The sequence below is a fragment of the Andrographis paniculata genome, unplaced genomic scaffold (assembly GCF_009805555.1).
Source record: "Andrographis paniculata isolate CXL003 unplaced genomic scaffold, ASM980555v1 Contig52END, whole genome shotgun sequence".
NCBI lineage: Eukaryota > Viridiplantae > Streptophyta > Magnoliopsida > Lamiales > Acanthaceae > Andrographis > Andrographis paniculata.
This window is the reverse complement of record NW_026137587.1, coordinates 4,226,748-4,248,940: the sequence shown is the minus strand read 5'-3', so window position 1 is coordinate 4,248,940 and position 22,193 is coordinate 4,226,748. Positions and strand designations below refer to the sequence as shown.

General features: G+C 26.5%; 2 protein-coding genes across 2 annotated transcripts; one reads left to right on the top strand and one right to left on the bottom strand.

Annotated features, from left to right (window-relative positions):
• Window positions 1-5,832: 5,832 nt before the first annotated feature.
• Window positions 5,833-8,829, top strand: LOC127254632 (V-type proton ATPase subunit c''2). Its single transcript, XM_051279846.1, has 4 exons — window positions 5,833-6,034; window positions 6,128-6,205; window positions 8,109-8,279; window positions 8,371-8,829. Exons 1-4 carry the CDS (start codon window positions 5,922-5,924, stop codon window positions 8,537-8,539), a joined length of 531 nt encoding a protein of 176 aa, XP_051135803.1. The 5' UTR covers window positions 5,833-5,921; the 3' UTR covers window positions 8,540-8,829.
• Window positions 8,830-10,579: 1,750 nt separating this feature from the next.
• On the bottom strand, window positions 10,580-13,853 carry LOC127254959 (caffeoylshikimate esterase). Its single transcript, XM_051280328.1, has 2 exons — window positions 13,282-13,853; window positions 10,580-11,134 (listed from the first exon to the last, which is right to left on the bottom strand). The coding sequence occupies exons 1-2, from the start codon at window positions 13,819-13,821 to the stop codon at window positions 10,682-10,684; spliced, it is 993 nt and encodes a 330-aa protein (XP_051136285.1). The 5' UTR covers window positions 13,822-13,853; the 3' UTR covers window positions 10,580-10,681.
• Window positions 13,854-22,193: the final 8,340 nt, after the last annotated feature.

Genomic DNA, 22,193 nt, shown 5'->3' with positions numbered 1-22,193 from the left:
AGTGAGTTAATGAGTATGATTTTGATTATTCTCATTCGGCATTTTGATCATTCCGTAAATATTTATTTGTTTAACATGATAAAACCACATTCGAAATTGATAAGGATATTTAACTTTTGTTACATAAAAAATTATTAAAGGTGTGTTTGTTTGGGAGTTTGGATTTTGAGTTGGGATTTGAATAGTAAAAAATTTGAATTTGAATAGTTGTATGATGTGATATAAATAGGTGTTGATGTGATGTTTTGAATATAAATTTGATTTTTAAGTATAATACAAAAAATAAAAAATAAGTGTTTGATTTGATGTTTTGAAGGGGGTGAATAGGATAAACAGTAAATTTAAAATCCAATCCCTCAAACAAATGAATTGAACAAAAATGAGCAATCACCAAATAGGATCAAAGGTTGGTTTGTTCAAGCATAAATAAAAGTCAATAAAAATATACAAAATATCGTTTCTTATAATAATTTTACGACTGACTCTCCGTACCTCACAATAAAAACACTTAAAACTATAGATAATAAAATAAATACACTTCTCTTAGGCTATGATTGCATATTGAGAAGGAAAACTCTAGAATAACAACTATCGATTAGCTAGAACTTATATGCCTATAATGTACAAAAGACGATCTAGCGTGTATCCACCATTTAAATCTTTTGTAATATTTGGATTCGGATTGAGATGTGGATTTGATCGTCTTGAATGGATCTTTGAGGATTTGACGAATAATTTTTCATCTTTATTTAGCATCTTTTTCATCTATATTTTGTTAATTTTATCTTGTTTTTATTGTATCCATGTAATAATATATGTTTAATTTTAGTACACATAAAAACTAAAATAAAAATGCATGTAGTTCACTTTATCTCTTGGACAACAAATCTTCATCAAGAGTGAATGTAGAATTATTTTGGATTCAAAACTCTTAAATCATTAAGTAAATATTAATAACACAATTCTCAATGAATATTAATAACAAAATTATAATACATATACATGAATCCATATAATATAAATAATAAATATAATATATTCTCTTACAAAATATAAACAATTTAATAAAATATCAAATTTTATATTATTAACACAATTGTTTATAGCTAACATAAAAAAGAATACATCAAATTAAAACACTAAATAAAAAAAATAAAAATAAATAAATAAATAAATTATACATAACTATTATTGAAATCATTTTTATTGTGAATTCATTTAATTATGTTATTTAGCCGTACGTATTAAGAGTGTGTTTCTTTGTTGGCTAGTTCTAGGGAGTTGTAGTTGAAAGTTGGATTTAATAAGATTTATTTAATTAATATATAATTGAAATAAATTTAAAAGATATATTTAAGTGTTTTATAATTTATCTTAAAAATTATTAATATGAATATTATTTTATATGTAGAGAATAAATTTTTGTATAATGAAAATAAATAAAATATATATTTACATATGATGAATATAAATTAAATTTTCAAAAAAAAAAATAATATTAATAATGTATATTAAAATATTTGTTTATTGAGTAAATAAATAAAAAATATAGGGTTTGTTTGTTTAATATTTTTTGACACTATTTTCAATATATATTATCTTTTCACAAAAATCAATATTTAATATTATTTTTATATTATTGATACGATTTTCTATATTTCATATCAAAGAAATTCTTCAAATCAAAACACTAGTGAATGTATTTAAAAACTAATAATAATTAAAAATAAAAACATAATACGAACATGAATTTCATGAAAACTAACCAAATAGACTCTCTATTAATTTTATTTTAATACCAAAAGCTGCTGTTGGTACAATAATATGGTTAGTAATATTATTACTACTACCACTAAATAATAGTAATAATAATAATAATGTTATATAATAAATAATATAATATATAAAATATATGTATACGGCTAGTGAATATAATGTATCTATATATATTTATGTATGTAAAGATATAAATTATTATTTATATGTTATGGAAAGTAGAGAGGGATGGTAAGATAGAAGTAACGAAGAGTAAGTGTATTTGATTTGATTCACATCAGGACCTATTTATAGGCAAAACAAATTACAATTACATGAATACAAATTAACTGCCTTATCTATCAATAAGGAAATGACAAGTATACAAATTAACTGCCTTATCTATCAATAAGGAAATGACAAGTATCACATGGAAATGGCATCCATCAATATAGTTACAATGTAATTACGTGTTTCTTTATTTATTCCATTAGATAAAAAAATTTCTAAAAAAAAGTTATGATTTTGTATTTATAACGTAATTATTTACTATTGATACATGTGGACTTAGTGTATTTATTTGCGAGAATCAGATTTGGTGTTTATTTTAGTGGTAGATTGAGTAATCGTGGTGGATATTGTGGCCGTGGATTTATTCGATACGGATGATATTCCAGTCATGTACCATTATTTAAAGGATTTTTGGGCTCTTTGATCGTTGCACAACTCATTGTTGTGGTTGCTCCCACTGAAACGGAACTCTCTCATGAACAACAAGAAGATGATGTTGGAATTGCAACAACTCAAACTATTGAGAATCTTGATTATATTGCTGGAATAATATTGGTGATGCAGAGGGGTTGCTTTTGCAATCATTTCTTAACATATTGAAAAGTTTGTTATTGAAAAGAGGATCGTAGAAACTGATGTTAAACTTCTATGAATTGATAATAGAGTTCAAGGTGATACTAAAGAACAAATCAACCTCGTTATTTATATTGATGGAAAGACCAACCAAACCAAATATAAAGGTACGGAAATTAATTTAATTGTTTCCAATGAAAACTTAAGTGTTGAGATAGATGAGCACGTGACCGAACTTACTGCTTGAATGACTGAATGGTTGTGAGGATATCAAAGTGATGGAATTGCGATAGATACTCCACCAATAATTGATGATGATGGATCAAAAAAAATCTCAAAGGCCATGTTAAATGAGCATGCATAATCCTCTTGAAGGTTTGTCATATGCTCCCACAAATGGAGAGTAATACAAGAAAAGGAAAATTATTTTTCTACGGGAAGTTGTTCAAGTTTTGTTGACTGCTGCTTTAATGATTGTTGATTTTTATTTATTGTTGTTGATTTTTTTGGACGTCCATAGTAATTACAACCAACGTATCATTTTGGGAAGACTTTATGTAGCCTTTTATATATATTGACATGTAATATGTGGACTCACTTTTGAATTGCTACTTTGATGATTGGGTGTGTGAGTGGCTCAATTTCTACAGGTTAATTTTCTGGTACCATATGTCAAAAAATAGGAGAATATCAATGAAAAATACTCCTTTTACTTTTGTTGGCGTATGAACAAATCTATTATCTCCTACAGTCATTGTGATCAATTTTTTTTACAGTATTTAAGTTGCAAACAGTCCGAAAGTCTGGTTATATGTTTAACTTTGTCTTATCCCTTCAAATCCATACAAAAGATGAATTGAATTTTTTAAGGAAGGTCAACATACATAGAGAAACGTTTCATTCCATATCAATACAAGGGAAAATTAATTGATCTGATTTTTTTAGTCAACAAGATGGTTGTTCAACGTTGTTTTTTATAATGAGCACATTTAAGAGACAAAATTTAGAGAGAGAAAATATTGTTTGTGCCCTTAGTCATATCTTTTTCCATCTCCATGTTTTAAACTCATGTTTAACACATAAATTCGCCGAAGAAGTTTCCGGATATTGGAGTTATCGGAGATCCAACCAGAGTTGTGGAGGTATTCCAAAGTTGGCCATTGTAGAGGAAATAGGTTGAAGAAGCTTGTGGTTGTTTTTGTTTTGTAATTAAGATTTATTATAGTTGAACTTTTTTTTAAATTGGGATCTCAAATATTGATTGATTTATAACCTAATTGGATTACCAAATACCTATCTCATTTATTGCCTCGGAGTTCAATATGTATTTCGTTAACAAAATGTTGTTATTATTATGAATTAACCATATTTCCGAGAATTTGCCCTTCTATTGATATTCGAAAGAAATTTGATCAAACCTCATTTTTCAACATACATTGTACAAAAATAATTTTTATATTCAAACTGTCATATATATTAATATTTATTTATGTTAAATTAATAACCTGTTACTTTTCAGTTTAATTTTATTATTCAAAATTTTTAATTTAAAGCACAAATCCCACAAACAAACAATCCATATTCTCTTAAGGGTGTGTTTGTTTGGGGGTTTGGATTTTGAGTTGGGATTTGAATAGTAAAAATTTTGAATTTGAATAGTTGTATGATGTGATATAAATAGGGGTTGATGTGATGTTTTGAATGTAAAATTGATTTTTAGTATAATATAAAAAAATAAAAAATGGGTGTTTGATTTGACGTTTTTGGGGAAAAATTTTTGGATAAATAATAAAATTTTATCAAAATCCTACAAACGAACACACCCTGTCATTTTTATTTTATTTTATTTTGTAGTTTTAATATAAAAGTGAAATAATTGATAAATCTATTTGCAAGGAACATATATGTTAAATGTAATATTTTAAGAAAAATTGAGCAATTAAATAAATGAGCATTGAATTTATTTGTGATATTATATGCATCTAGTTAGGCAAAATTTTTATAGGATAATTAACTCCAAATTTGAGCTTAGACTAGAGATTGTGAGCTTTATAGGATTCCTATCTCTATTGGATGATAATAATAATAATAATAAAAGTTTTATCTTCTTTGTATTTTTTTTATCTTTAATAGTATTTTCTTTTTTTTCAATTCAATATATTCTTTTATTTTTTTTATCTTATTTAAAAACTTTCATTGTTATAAAAGTATCATTTTTTTTGTTCTTGCAAGAGCAAAACTGTCAATAATATTTTATATATTTTTATTAATTAATAAAATATTATTATTTTTTAATTTACTCTAAAATAATAAATAAATTTGATATTTAAGTCAAGGCGTATTCAAAATTCTACGAAAAAATATACTCCCTCCATCCCACATGCTATGTCCACATTATCGTGTCTGTCCGTCCCACGTACCATGTCATTTTCATTTTTTGAAAAATAATTACACATTTTAATGTCATTTTAAACTTTTAATTTTATTTTTTTTAAATTTTAATTAAACTAATTAGTGAATGACTTCTGCTGCATCTCTACGTCTAGGTCAACTCTTTACTGCAATGCTTACTTTCATTATTTATTATTTTAAAAAAAAAAAATTAAAATATAATTTAATATTTATTATAATTATAGGGGAAAAAATATATGTAATATATATATATTATTTTGTAGAGAATAAAATTTTTTATAATACAAATAAATAAAAATTTAAATATATATGTTAAATATAATATAAATTCATAATTAAATCATATAATATAAATTTTATCAATTAAATTTAATACATATTTATATTATTTTATTCATTATCTATCAGATCAATACATATCAAAACTCTCCAAACTCTAACCAAACTCAAACACAAAATAAACAACAAAATTCAAACTCATTCCAAAATTCAAATAAAAACCAAATCCAAACCAAAATTTCCCCAAACCTCCCTAAATTGAAAATAATAAAATATGTGATTTTTAGTTAAAATATATATATGTTTGATATAATATTATGTAATATTAAATAGTACAGAAGTCTCTAGAATTAAAACACAGAACAAATACACAATAAGTCTTATTTTACAATTGGGCTTAAAAATGGGGCCCAATAAATGAAATTTAAAAGCCCAAAATGCTAAAAGACCTGAAAAGTAATAGTAATAATTATTCAGCCCAACTACGGTGGCCGTGAATCTTGATTGGTTTTCTTCTGTAATCTGAAATTCGTTTGCGAATTGGGATTGATAGACTTTCCGATCTCAGGAGGAGGAAGAAGATTGAGAGACAGTGAGTGAGAAAAATCACGATGGTGGCTTCGTCGAGCTCCTGGTCGCATGCTTTGGTGCAGATTTCTCCTTACACCTACTCCGCCATTGGAATCGCTATTTCAATCGGCGTTTCTGTCCTCGGCGCTGCTTGGTATATCTCCGCGATCGCATCTTTTGGTGATCTTTTTTTTTTTTTATTTTGCTGCGATATGTTTTTCTTAATTTCTTTTGTCATGATGTGCAGGGGGATTTATATAACAGGAAGTAGTTTAATAGGTGCTGCTATCAAGGCTCCTCGCATAACTTCCAAAAACCTAATCAGGTACGTTGAAATATGAGTTCATTTGTTATTGTTATGCTCTATTTGTCTACGGAGATGTGGTTCATTAAATCAATTTCTATTTATCCATTTGTGTGTTGCTTTAGATTGTTTAGGGATTGTTTTCTGAAATCTGATGGTGATTGGGAAATTCTGGTTTTGGTTATATATTGAGGTTAAATTGAAATAAGCAGATATGCCAGGTTCACCAAAACTTATTGATGCTTCCAAGAGAACGTCTATGCATTAGTGGTGCAAATTTTCAAACTTTAAATATATAAGCTTTTAGATTATTTCTAAGATTGAAAAAATGAGATCTAAGAACAAGGCTTAAAGAATTGTTCTACTGAAAAATGAAGTCTAGGAAAATATATGAAGGGAAGAATTGGATAATATTTGAATTCACTAATAAGACTCGGCTTAATATACTTTTACGAAGAATAAATTGGATTATTTATTTAGGTGGACTTTAACCAAGGATTCCCAAAATGGTGCTAATAAATGGGATGTCTTATGGAGATTTATTTAGGAAAGCAATTGAGGGGTTGAAGACTAAGGATGCAAAAGACTAGAAAACATCTTGTGAAATAGAGCAACGATGAGTGAAGGGTGTTTGTTGTGTGTAGTAAGTAATTTTCTAGATTGATTTTTCGTGTGTAGATGTAAGTCTCCGTAAATGTAGGACGAAGTGCCAAATTGTATAATTGTTTCTTGTTTTGGTGTTTTATTTTTATTCCATTTTACTCATAGTGTGTGTTACCTCATAGTAGACTATGCAAATCACATCATTTTAAACTTATTCTCTGTAAATGAATATTGTGCGTAGTATGTAACATGCGAGAGTTGGTCATTTTATGTAGTGTATAACTTAAATTTTAAGTTTGGATTTAATGGAATTGGCCAAAATATTTCCGTACTTGTAGAACAGAGTGCTGAGCAAGGTGAACAATTCTTGTTTTGTTGTTTTATTTTCACTTTTACCTAAACAAATAACAAACTGCCTAAGATTTTTCAGTACCAAATGATATGTCGAGACTCTATAGAAAAGCATGGAAATGAACCTTAATTCTTCATTATAATACTCCATTCAGCTCCCATCGTGAGTAGCTCACCTACTCATCTTTGCAGATGTATCCACTTGGGGTCAGTTATGCAACTATATCTATTTTCATGTCTGTGTAAGGAATGATGGATGTATTAATGCTACTCTCAATAATGTCTTCTCTAGCCTTTCTTTTATTGTTTTTTATATTTGCTTATGCAAAATCTTTGATTTCCCTAAGCATAGTTTATTAACGCAATAAATGTCTGATATGTGGACGACAAACTTCATCTTTCAAACTGTCATGTCAAGCAAAGCTTTTATATGTTGAAAATTTCTTACCCTAAAGTTGATGGTTACCATTAAACCATGCTTTGAATGAAGATTAGTCTGCATAATTATATTCCAAATTCTAGTTATTTTCCAATATTGATGAAGCATATTCTTTTAGGCAATGTAATTGAAGGCTTAAGATCTCTCCTGTTTCCCATGTTCAATGTCCATTTGAATTTAGAACTTGTGGTAGAAAAATGACAAGCTTATGCATTAAATCACCTGATTATTGTCCATGAAGCATTGATATGCAACAAAACTTTGGCTATTGCTACTTTATCATTAGACATGAGCATATTAAAGAAATTTCTGTTTGTGCGCGGATTACTGGATGTAAATATGTAATGTCTACCTAATTGATAATGCCAATGGTCATTGACGTGCCCATGAAAGTAATCGGTTCTATATGTACTTGTGGAGCCAATTTACTTGATGCTCGAACTCGAGAGCTAGAGATGCATTCCCTCATAATTCTTCACAATCTGTTGCACGAATTACGGCAACATTTTCTAACTTCCATTTTACTCTCAGTGTGATTTTCTGCGAGGCTGTCGCCATATATGGAGTTATCGTAGCTATCATTCTTCAGACAAAGCTTGAGAGTGTGCCTTCTTCAAGGATGTACGATGCCGAGTCCCTTAGAGCAGGCTATGCTATATTTGCATCTGGAATAATCGTGGGATTCGCAAACCTCGTCTGCGGGTGAGTCTTAACATTACAGAGTTTAATCAATCACCCTCGAATTCCAATCCACATAATTATATATACACTGATTCTCCCCCGCCCCCAAAAGGCTATGCGTAGGAATAATAGGAAGCAGCTGTGCATTGTCGGATGCACAAAACTCAACCCTTTTTGTGAAGATCCTCGTCATCGAGATATTTGGCAGTGCACTCGGACTGTTTGGTGTCATTGTGGGCATTATCATGTCCGCTCAAGCAACTTGGCCTACCAAGGTGTGAATCCTAACTCCATCCGAACCTTTTCATCGTATAATTTCATTTCATTTTCATTTTGCGGGCTGTTAATACCTATATATATTATTGTGTTTTCATTTTATTCTTTTTGTCGTTAGTATGGGGCATTTTATGCTATGGTATGGTTCTTGTGATATTTATGTAAACCTGTAAGTGGTAAAAACTTGATGGGTAGAACAAACGAGGGAACTGAAACTCCCATATCATCATCTCATGTACGTATCAAAAACACAAATTGCTGCCCACTATTATTAATAAGCCTTTTCCCACTTGAATCTATATGCTTCTTTTTCCATAGATTGATTTATAATATCCTAATTCATGTTAAGTTTTTGGGTTTTATCTTTTTAGATGTTATCTTTCTTTTCTTTTTTTGTATGTACTACGTCCGGCCACCGAATAAAAGCCTATTTCGATTGAATATGTGTTTTAAGTAATATAGTACTATATTGGTTGATACTTGATTATAACATAAAGTAGGGGTTTTTTTGAGTTTAGGGCATATGAGTGAGTTAATGAAGTAAGGAGAAGTTTTCGATAGATTAAGTGTGTAAATAGTTGTGGTGTTTTTTATAAATAAGAGTAATATTGAAAGGGTATAAATTAAGGATTGTGTAAGGGCTATTTGTTATAAATAAAAAAATGCATTTTTATGTGGACAAACAAAAAGAAAAATAGGCATAAATTTGGTGGACGGAGAGAGTATTATTTTTTAATTAATTTTTGTTTGTCATACGATTGGGTTTTATACAAACATTTTATTTCATATTGTGGTAATCGTATTGTGTTTGGTTTGTGTTTAAATAATGGTCGGATATGATGTTATGTAAGAGGAAAATATTCAACAGAGAATTGTGAAGATTGTTGAGCCAAGGAAAAGAAATGCCTTAACAGAATTCAGAGTGTGTAGTAAATGTTTTGTTTTGTAGTTTTGGTGACAATAAAATGTTGGAATAGAAAATGTGTAAAATGTGATATAATTAAGTATTTTTTGTGATGTTTTAAATTAATATTTTTGATATAAAATTTGAAATTATAAATTAGTAGTATAAGATATAATAATGAATAGTAAAAAAATAAAATTAAAAATATTTTGTTTAATTTTGATTTGAAATTGAGTTCTGATTTAAATCGTATTTTAATGTGATATTTTGTAAATGTAAATATAAATAATATATTCTTATTGGGCACATGTGAATTGAATAATACTCCCTCTGGTCGATTCTAAGGATTTTATTTATCTTTTGTACGATTGTACTTAACATTAAAAATATCTTTATATTTGTATAATTTTTTTTTTGCACAAATATCATTATATTTGTATTATAATACAATAATAAAAGTATTTTTGTGATTTTTTCTTAATTTGTATGACGTTTTTATATAATAATTAATATTCAAAAAATAATATAAAAAAAGTAAATGAGACACTAGAGCCAGACGAATGTAGTATTAAGTTGTGTTTGAAATAATATTAATATATATATATATATATATGTTAGAACTTATTCTTACTTTATTTAGCAAAGTATCATTGCACACTTCACTCAATTCTATTAAATTCAATAGTATTTTATATTTTTTTTTTTCATTTTATACAAACCAACAAGAGTATTATTTTTTCATAAAATATAATATTAAAAAATTATTAGAAAAAAAAAAAGGGAAAACTGGAAGCCATCCATGATCCATGTATGTAAAAAATAATAATAATAAAAAATAAAATAAAAAAAAAAATTCTAAGAAAATTAAGGATTCCATGCACATGTTTCGGTTACTTGGGAAAATGCTTTATTCGCGAAACAACAAAAATTCAAACTTAGACTCTTCCTTATTATCTCTTCCCATTTTAATCCGTTTTGGAGCTTATTTCGACTCACTTGGGCCCACACAATCCAAAATTCCATTCTAACAACTCTTTCCTAACTTAGCTTATTTTTCAAACATTAATTGTACTTATTCGCACCCATCAGGCTTCACCACGACTTCACTTGTACTTACCCAAGTCTGCTTTCATTCATTCAATTGACAATACATAAGTCCAATTCATATATATATATATATATATAAATATATATGTCCGATCAATTCACATCACAAATTGGTGGATCATATCCAAACATCACTTTAAATTTGTGTGGTGTTCTTTGGCCCATACTTTTCAGCCCTCTTATCGACCCACTCCCTCATATCCGACAAAACCCGATCGGAACAATCGTCGGGTTCGCCCTGTATGAGGGAGTGGGCATAGCCTTCGTAGAGCTTGAGCGACTTGTCGTCGCTCTTGGCCTTCTCGTAGAGCATTTGGGATCCCGTCGGGGATGTCACCCCGTCGGCCGTTCCGTGGACCGTCAAGAACGGCACCGTCACCTTCTCCATGTTGCTCTGAATGATCTCGGTTTGCCTTATGAGCTCGCGCATTGTCCCCACACGTGGCTTCCCCGTGTAGCGCCGGGGATTGCTCGCGATCAGCTTCAGCTTCTCCGGGTCCCTTATCGCCTTTCCCACCATTTTGTTGTCCGGCAATGTCGCCCATGTGTCGGCGAGCCCGAATAGCAGTCCGTACGCAAATAGGTGTAGCTGTGTAGTTGAATCGAAAACACAAGTATTATAAGATAATTATAAGTCAACATATGATATCTTGTAACACAAATTGTGTTATATAAAAATATATGTTGAAATAAGATCAAGTCTAACATATGGCTAATTTGATTGGATCATAACATAATCCGTGGCCTAAATTTGGATGTACTAAGTAGTAACAAGTATCCCTTTTAAAGAAACATGTTTTTACTCTTGAAAAACATAGTATTAAAAAATTAATTTAATATAAATTTTTAGTTCAAAATCAACCTGACCTGTTGACCAATTATATCAACTTTATTATTATCTTTTTGAAAAAAAAGTATTTTTTGGACTTATTCAATATTATAATTATCAACTTTGGTCTCATTCAAAATAATTTATCAATTTTGGTCTCACTCAAATAAAAATTTATCAATTTTAGTCCCAAATTGTAGATTGGGACTGAACATGGCCATGTTGGATGACTCAGAAGGTAACTGGGCGTCCCAAACAGCCAACACGGCCGTGTTGATTACCCAGCCATGTTCTCAACATTCATGTCCATGTTCTCATCACGGACCTACAATAATTATATTGAAAACATGGTCGTGAATGAACATGGCCGTGTTGAGAACAGCCGTGTTTAGTTCCATTCAACTATCTTGGAACTAAAATTGATAAATTTTTATTTAAATAAGACCAAAATGGGATCAAAAATAATTTTTGCACTATTTTTTTTTTTTTAATCTCTTACACACTTTGTGTATAATTTAAAATTTTTTTTTAATATTAATTATTCTTCTCTTTCTAGCATATCCAAAAGTAAATTCTACTCTACCTTTTAAAAATATTACATAAGTATTTTTATTTTTTATTTAAAGTATCATATTATCTCACTATTATATTGCATCAAATTATATTTTAACTCCAAATTTGATTGTTTATAAATACCACTGTGTGTTCTGTTTGGTTATAATTTCACCAAATTATACCGATAAAACACTAAAAAAAATACTTCCTCCCTCCCAGATATGTCGATGTTACCGTTTCTGTCCGTCCCACGCACCATGTTACTTTCCTTTTATAGAAAATAATTATACATTTTAATCTCATTTTAAATTGTTAAATTTTTTTTTTTATTTTAATTAAAATAATTAGTTATTTTAATCTTAATTTATAATTATTTATATTATGATAATTTTATCTTTAATTTCGTCTCTAATGTCATTACTAAAAAAAAAAAATGGAGTTGTGGACAAAATTACTTCATTACAAAAATAATATTCAGATAATACTAATCAAAAGTACAAATAAGGTTCTGTTTGTTTTGTGAAAATGATTTTAAAAGATTTTTTTTTTTTTTATGTGAAAGGCAGAGAGAATTGTATAAAAAAATATAAAAATAATAAATAAATTATGATGTGTTTTTTCATAATTCATCATGTGATATTCAACATCATAGCCTATTTGTTTGTTGATTTCCAACTAGATCTTTAGTATTCATTAACTTTTTTATAATTAGAATTTTATTTTTTATATTATACTAAAAAAATAATTTTATATATTTATTTGTATAACATCAAACATATTTTGCATGCTGATAATACATCGAATATACAAAATTGTATCTCAACATAAATGAAACATATCCCTTAAAATATATATATATATATATATTATAGATCCAAAATATTCTAATCACTACTTAAATTAAAACAATGAAAAATTCAAAAGAGAAACATGTGTATTGAGTTTGTAATTTTGTATAAATAAATAAAAAATCAAATCTAAATAATAATTTGGTACGGTACAAATCAATATCAATATCATATTATAAATTTGATTTAATTATTCCAAAAAATAATTATAAACGGCGAAAACGTGATCTAAAACCTATAAACCAACACACCCAAACCACCGACCTAACCTGAGACAGCAAGACACAATTTATTATTCTATAAAATATAGCATCATTATTTTTTTTATTAAAAGTTTTAATTAAATATTCAACAAACAGGAGGCAGAGTTCAGTGAAGAAGCATCCAATTTTGGGGGTATCGAAGGTTCTAGATCTAACCACAAAAAACTCATCAAAAAAATTGGCAGAAGCGAACACTTTTCAGCAACAATTCGATTCATCAGAAGAAGAAGATTTGATTTACCTTCGGAGGCATCATTGCGTCGGGAATGACGAACAGTGGCGCCGAGAAAATCAATCCAGTCCACAGATCCTTCTCCGACTGAAAATACATCATTATCGTTGCCAATCCGCCCAACGATTCGCCGAACATGAACGCCGGTAAATCCTTATACTCATCGCTAAGCCTCACGCTCCTGAAGAAGCAGAGAGAAGCGGCGGCGACCTTGTTCATATCGCCGAGGTAGGCTCGAATCCCCTCGGATCGGCCGTGGCCGAGCAGATCGGCGGCGAACACAGCGTATCCCCAATTGGCGTATCTGATGCAGATTTTCTGGAAGGACCAACCGGTATCGGATCCGTAGCCATGGCTCATGTAGACAGAGCCTTTGATGCGTAGGTTAGGATCAACAGGAAGGAAGGATTGGGTGAATAGCTTTCCGTGAGGAGTATCGAAGTAGGATTTGGTGTTCCGAACGCCTTGAGAGGCGTAGAACTCCTCCTCCGGCTGGTCTCCCCAGTAGTTGGCAGGCGGCGGTGCGGCGGCGACTTTCTCCGGCGACATATTTGAAGCGTGTGTAGGGCGGTTTGTGGAGAGGGGTTTTTATACAGTGGTTTTTTCACCAACCGATGGTTAAGATTGGGAAGGGAGTAGGTAGACCAACTTTGTGTGGGCCCTATATATATATATGCAATTATTTTATTTAATATTTATTTCTTTATTTATTTATTGGTTAATAATAATAATAATAATAATAATAATAATAATAATAATAAAAGGGATAGTGATGATGATATTAGTGTAGTGCTTTGGAAGATTTGACGAATTTTATTGCGCATGGATTAGGTGCCGCAGCACTTTTTAGATGTGTTGTCTGATATAAATACATATTTAATATTAATTTCGTCTGATTTTAAAGTTTTATTTATTTTTTATATTTATTTTTAAATATTAAATATTATTTTATATTATTTTATAATACTAATAAAAGAATATTTGTAAAAAAATTATGTAAATATAAAAATATTTTTAATATTAAATACAATTACACAGATATCTTTTTTATTTCATATTTTTTTGTATATTTTTTTATTTTATATTTGGTGAGATGGAAAAAATATATATTTTAATTATTTATTAATTATATTATTTTTAAAATTTTGTTTGTTAAAATATACAAAATATAACATATAAGATGGAGAGAATATATGTTATATTTTTAAAAAATATATATATATTCTATGAAAAATTATTGTCTTTTTTAGTAATTCGGTCTCACATTTAAAAATATATATTTTCTACGTTCTATTGAAAGGTTATTATTTTTTTATTTTCGTTCGTTCAAAAATAAGATTATCATTTCCTAATTTAGTAACTATACTACATACTTCACATAATAAATACTTTTTCAACTTACAATATATTACACAAATATTATTACTTTTATATTATATCATACTAATAAGAATATTTTTGTCTTTTTTACAATCTAATATAATACTAATATTCAAAAATATACGTGTAAAAAGCAAACGCCACCCTTCCAATGGGAGGGAGGGAGTATTATTATTACTCCCTTTGTTTCATAAGTAAATATACATTTGCTTTTTTACGTAGTTTTAGAAATATTAATATTATATTATGATATAGTAGAAATAAAATAGAAAGAATTAAAATAACTTTATTAGTCTGTGTGATATAAAGGTAATGACATTTGTGTAATATATTATAAGTTGTAAGGATATTTGTAATATTAGGTAGATAGTACAGTTATTAAAAAAGAAAATTGATACTTTGTTATGGAACGGAGGAAATATATTTTATACATTATTACAATAATATTATTGATTTACATATAAGATATTATTAATATTTTAGAAATATAATTGTTTATTAGAAAATAAACAAAAGATATACATGGTATACCATGTAAAGGGTATTTTTTTTAATATATATTTTTTCGTCTATCAAATTTATATATATGTATATATATTTGTAAATATTAAGAGTGTGTTTGTTTCGTAAAAATAAAAAAATAGATGTATTTGGCTTTTTAGATGCCGTATTTGTTTTTGTTAATAGATTAATGAAAATTAGTAATGTCTCCATTCACCTCAATGCAATATAGTTTATTTTTTATACGTTGAATTTGAATAATTGTATGATGTGATATAAATAGATGTTGATGTAATGTTTTGAATATAAAATTGATTTTTAGTATAATATAAAAAAATAAAAAATATGTGTTTAATTTAATATTTTTTGGAAAAAAAAAATAGGATGCATAGTATATTTAAAATCCAATCTCTCAAACAAACACACCCTCGAGTTAAACATATTAAAACAGCAAAATGGATACATTAAAAATGGACAGAATATGTATTATATATATTTTTTTTTTATGACGTGAGAACCCGCAGTCGCTATCCGAAAATGTGCTGTGGATAAACCCCGGATCGAATCTAATACCCTGCAAACCAACCAGACCCGACAGAAAAATCATACTAGGCAAACCATGTGTAACAGTTTCACAGGTGACGTGAGCCGTCAGGAATTTGTGTAAAATAAATATTTAAAATATTCTCAAGACTTAGTGGAGTAAACAGTCAAATGTATGATGATATTTTAATATAAAAAAATAATTAAACGGTGACCACTCAAAACTATTTAGGTAGAACAATTCTAAATAGTAGATAAGAGATTAGATAATAATAATAATATTATTATTATTATTATTATATGTTAAATCAATTTTGTTGGTGAGCGGTTACAAAATCAAAATTTATGGATGAAGCACAGTACAGTCGTGTTGAGTCAAAGAAACACGTAACGTAAAATATATATTATGAGAAATTTTCTATGACAGAGATACATAGCGTGTTGAATTTAAACAATAAATTATTAACAAAAAGCACCTAAATAATATATAAATAAATAAATAAATAAATGGATAATATATTTATATATATATATATATATGGTTATTGGTGTGGTGCATTGCCTAACGAGTGCAACTTTGCATACAGATATATATAGTACAACCGCCCTTACCTACCACTGCCACTACCAACAAATACACACCAATTCCATTACAAAGTAAAGAGAACCCTCTCTCATGTCCATATTGTCATTTTTATCTATTCCGTATATTATGTCACTTTTTTTTTTTTGTTGAAAATAATTAAGCATCTTAATTTTATTTTAAATTTTTTAATTTAAAATTTTTTAATTTTAATTAAACTAATTAATCATCTTAATATTAATCTTAATCTACAATGATTTATAGTATATGTTAATTATTTTCACTAATATATTTTTAATTACCTACTAATTATATTTATCTTAAATTCTCGGGTCTACAGTAACGAAAACACCCAATATGGGACTGAAAGGAGTATCATTTTGGTCTGGCTCCATTCATCATTATTTTTTATTTTAAAAACTATAAAATTAAATATTTATTTGTATTGTATATTTTTTTAAAAAATAAAATAAAATTTGTATATATAATATTAATTTTTATTGAATCAAATAATTTGTTAATTCAAATCTTTATTATTTTCAAACGCTATCATTTAAATTCAACTTTTGAAGAAAGAGTTTTGTTTAGAAATGGGTTTTGTTGGGTTTCTTATATTACATTAAAAATATTTTATTTTTTTTAATTCAAAATATCAAATTAATATTTTTTATATTATTTGAAATAATTATTTAAATTTAAATTTTTACTATATGTTCGAGAGTTGAATTTGAGATTGAAAATAATAAAAATTAAATTAAATTATTTATTTAATATGATATATATATATAATTAAGTATAGACGTTAGATTTTGAATAAAATCTTATTTTTTAATATAATAATAAAAATAAGTACTTATTTAATTTGATATCTTTATGAAAGAAATTAAAAATTAGTGAATAACCGAAAGTCTATACAAAAATCGACAACCAAACATAGCCTTAGAGTTTGTTTGGTCGCCAAGTTAGTTTGTAGTTGGAAATTCAATTTTGTTGGAATGATATGTTGTATTGTTGATTGAGGTATAATGTTATATATATATTTGATTAAAAATAAATTTAGAATGTATTTAAGTTTGATTTAGTTGGTTAGAATAAGATGTTTGATTGTTAATTGAAGTATGATATTACAGTTACGAGTCTATCCTCATACCACTGAATCATTCTTTAGAAATAAGATGTTCTTTGATTGTTGAAGTTTTAGTATTATATACTATCTCCGTCTCTTAACAATCTATCCATTTTTTTATTTTAGTTTGTTCCATAACAAAGTATCAATTTTCTTTTTTTTTTTAAGTAATTGTACTATATACCTAACATTACAAATACTCCTCTAATTTACAATATATTACACAAATGTTATTATCTTTATATCATACAATACTAATATGGTTAATTTAGTTTTTTTACCTTTATTTCTAGTTTATCCTAATATAATATTAATATTTCTAAAACTCCGTGCAAGAAACAAATTGATATATAGATATGAGACGGAGGGAGTATTTAACTAAAAATCAATTAAAAATGTATATTGAGTGTTTTAAAAAATATATTTCAATGAATATTTTTTTAATATAAATATTAGATTGTAAAGAATGAAATAATATATACATAATTAACATGGATTATTTTCATAAAAAAATATAAAATTTTAAATTTATATATATATATATATTTAAGAGAGAGAGTGTTTGGTTTGCTTTAATTTCAATCGAAATCATGTACAACATGCTAAGAAGTGACCAACCGCTTGAACTAGAAATCCTCGACATATTTGTCTTAACTTGATTCATTTTAAATAGGTAAAAGCTCATTTTATTGTATTAAAATAGATAATATAAATAAAAATGTTGTGTTTGTTTTCTTTATTTTTTACAGGTGTTTACTAACTATAGAATTTTTCTTCTAGAAAATATCAAATTAAATTGCATATATAAATAATAAAATAATTCACATATTTTTTACATGCAAAAATACACAATTTTTTTTGTTGTGTTTTGGAGCTCCAAGTTGGAGCATGGAAGAGTACTACTCCTTTTGTCCCATAAAATATGTACATATTATTATTATAGATACAAAAATTTAGAAAAAATATCATTAACAAGTAATTAAAATTCGTGTATTATTAAAAATAATTATAAATGAAGATTAAGATGACTAAATAATTTAATTAAGATTAAAAAAATTTAAAATTAGAAAATTTAAAATGTGAATAAAATGTATAATTATTTTTTAAAAAAATAACAAATTATATGGGACAGACAAAAATAAAAAAAAAATAGCATTTTATGTGAATATTCAATTATGTATTTAATTATGTATTTATGGATATAAAATATGAGAATAATGACTTTTTATTTAATTAGTTACCTATATAATATTATAGGAAAACTTTTTTATTTAATTAGTTACCTATATGATATTTTAGGAAAAATTATACTTGTGAAAAAAAAAAAAAAAAAAAATTATATGTTAAGGATTATATTTAAGGGAAGTGTTTTATTTATTTAGTTACCTACCTAATATTCTAAGAGGAATGTTACGAAATTTGAGAAAATCAATAAAAATATAAAAATGCACAAAAGAAGATGATAATTTGTTAATTAAGTTCAATAGTTAGATATTTTCACTCGTATGTATTTATTTATTTTTTTGTGTATGTTGCAAATACAATACATCAAATATTTATAAATGTCAATGATAAAATCCTAAGCAAACCCTCGGACATGCAACCCAAAAATTGTGCGAACAAGCCCAAAAATTGTATGAAAAAGTCGAGGAACTGAATGTATAGTACTCCTTCAATCTCACATAAAATGTTCATTTTTTTTCTATAATATTAATAGGTAACTAATTAAATAAAAAGTCATTATTCTCATATTTTATATCCACAAATACATAATTAAATACATCAATCCTCTTAGGCCATCTCCATCTCCAACTCACGCCAAATCCAATGCCATTTCTTGGTGTTGCTACTGTAGCAACACCATTTTTTTGCGTTGTGTTATATATATATATATATATATTTAATTTTTTTAATTTTTAAAATTATAAATTTGATTTTTATTTAATTTTTTTTAAATTTTATTTTAAATTATAAAAATAAAAAGTTGGTTAAAATAATAGCAAAAATTGAATATTTGAAGAATAATAGCAACTGCATATTTAGAGTTAAAATTAGATAAATGAAATTGATGGGTTAGAAATGGTCTTATAATATGAGATAGGTGATATATAAAATATATCTTTTGAATCTTTCACATATAAAATAATTTTCAGATTCAAAATTTAATCACCAAATAAGTCAGTCAAAACCTATGCCAAATAAATACAAGACTAAAGTAAATAAAATAATTAAATGTCTAGTCAAACATACACAATATATTCAACTGAATCAGCATAAAAATCAAGTTCACATTTATAATGTCTCCAATAATATTAAATAGGTAGCTAAATAAATAAAAATGCATTATTGCCTTATTTTATATGCATAATATATATAATTAAATACATAAAATTTCTTATAATATTGAATGGAAAATCAAACATATAAAATATATTGTTTGAATCTTTAACATATTAAAATATTTTTCACATGAACAATTTAATCACTAAATTATTAACCCTAAACCTATGTCAATTGTATGTAAGAGTGAACTAAATAAAATAATTAAATGATTGATGAAACCTAAACAAAACATGCAATCAAATCATCATAAAAACTGTTCTTATTTATTATAGATCAAGTGGTGAGCTTTCAACATGTGTGTGTGTTGGGGGGGTGGGGGGGGGGGGGGTGTTGAAAAAAAAAAATAGCATAATAACCAAGTTTATCTTGTAAAGGCAAATAGTTTCTAACCGCAAACATCATGCATTATAAAGCTACTGCTAACCGCAAAACCTCTTGTAGTTATGATAAATATATATATATATATATATTAAAAATTTTAAAAATAAATTAAAAATGGTAAATTATACTATAAGGCTTCATTGTTTTAATAAAAATACACAAAAATATCATGCGTTTTATTTATTACGTGAAACTCACTTGTTTTTAAGATAAAGTTTGCACGAAACATTCTCATTATCCAAAACTGATGTTTGGTTTTAAATAAAGACTTAAATTACACAAAGTTTTATATAAATAAAAAATATAAATATTTTAAATAATTTTTTGAATAAATAAATAAATAAAATAATTGATTAATCATTTATTTTTATAGTTATTTTGTAAAAAATAGATAACAATTTGTCTCCAAAAACTTATAAAATGAAGGATTAATCAATTATTTATTTATTTATTTTATTCAAAAGAAACTATTTAAAATATTTATTTTTTTTATTTGTATAAAAGATGCATAATTTATATATTTATTTAGAACCAAACATTAGTTTTGAATAAAGAGAGTGTTTCACGCAAACTTTATATTAACATAAGATGGTTTCACGCAATAAATAAAATATAATATGTTCTGTGTATTTTTACTAAAAACGCAATGAAGTGTTATATAATTTACCAAAAAAATATATCGAAACTTTTCTTTAAACAAAAAAATAAACTCACATCGATATATTGTCGTGTAACACATGAAATTACATGTATATAAACATTCTTATATTTGACTATCTTTTTTTATAATTTTTTATTTTTATTTTTTTGCCTTCTTATTCCTTTTACCTTTTCGTTGGGTTGGTCGTGATCTTGAAACTTACTTTCAATTTATTTTTATGTGCGTTACGAGGTGTTTATTTGAGGTTAGATGGGTGAATGAGTTTCCCATTTTGAATTTTTCACGTAAATTTTGTGTTCTTTTTCATATTTTGCAATATTTAGTTTGTGCTTCAATTGTGTTTTGATCCGCTTCCGCAATTTCATCGTACATTTAGACGCTAAAATCCCTAACATGACTAATAACTATCGAATGCAAGAGACATGTCTACACATATATATCAAATAGCGACGGGTATGGTGCAACACCATACTGATTTAACCAAAACAACAAACTAACATGATATAATTAGCAAATCATTACATGCGGATAGCATATTGTCAAGTTAGCACAATAATTTTAAATAATTAGTGAATCGTCACAAGGAAAATAATATATGTTGTGTTATATAAAATACTATATATTGTTATTATTAACATTTGCTACTTCTTTTTTTTATAGACATTTACCGATTAGATCAAATTACTATTTGGTTGAAATCATAATATATTTTGTTACATATAATTATATAATGTGTTATTCAAATATATTTTATACTACCTATGTCCGGCTCTAAAGTTTTATTTACTTTTTGCGTGTTAATCTTTGAATATTAATTATAATATCAAAATGTAGTACAAATTAAAAAAAAATTATAAAAATACTTCAATTAGTGTCTTATAGGTTTAATAGAATGACATTTGTACAAAAAATTATACAAATATAATTATATTTTTAATATTAAATATAATGACGCAAAATGTAAATATGACTCTTAAAAGCGGACGAAGAGAGTATATTATATCAATATTTACTATTTACTATTTTTCTTTACATGCATTTGTTAATTAGATCAAATCAGTATCACGTTGGTAACCAAAGTCGTATGTTAAATATATATATAATAACTATTCATAATTATATTATATATTATTTTTTATTATAATTTTATTTTTTTTTAACATCACATCACCCCTCCTAAAAAGTTATGTTTTCAAAAAATTTACTTCATCGATCAAAAGAGATATGGATGGAGACTCAACATGTATTTTTTTTTTTTAAATTTTTACATGTTTTCATCCCATCCTCTAACTCTACCTTGCACCCTTTAAGTATTATGTTTATTATTGATATTTTACCTCCAAGAATTATAAGTTTACATAATAGTTCACCTAGTATTTAGATATTCTATAAAATAATTTAAT

Excerpts from the sequence above, each read along its gene's own strand:
- LOC127254632 (XM_051279846.1), top strand. The coding sequence starts at position 5,922 with ATGGTGGCTTCGTCGAGCTCCTGGTCGCATGCTTTGGTGCAGATTTCT. Across the intron at positions 6,035-6,127 it reads TCTGTCCTCGGCGCTGCTTG|GGGGATTTATATAACAGGAA; the intron begins GTATATCTCCGC and ends CATGATGTGCAG. Across the intron at positions 6,206-8,108 it reads ACTTCCAAAAACCTAATCAG|TGTGATTTTCTGCGAGGCTG; the intron begins GTACGTTGAAAT and ends TTTTACTCTCAG.
- LOC127254959 (XM_051280328.1), bottom strand. The coding sequence starts at position 13,821 with ATGTCGCCGGAGAAAGTCGCCGCCGCACCGCCGCCTGCCAACTACTGG. Across the intron at positions 11,135-13,281 it reads ACGCAATGATGCCTCCGAAG|CTACACCTATTTGCGTACGG; the intron begins GTAAATCAAATC and ends TCAACTACACAG.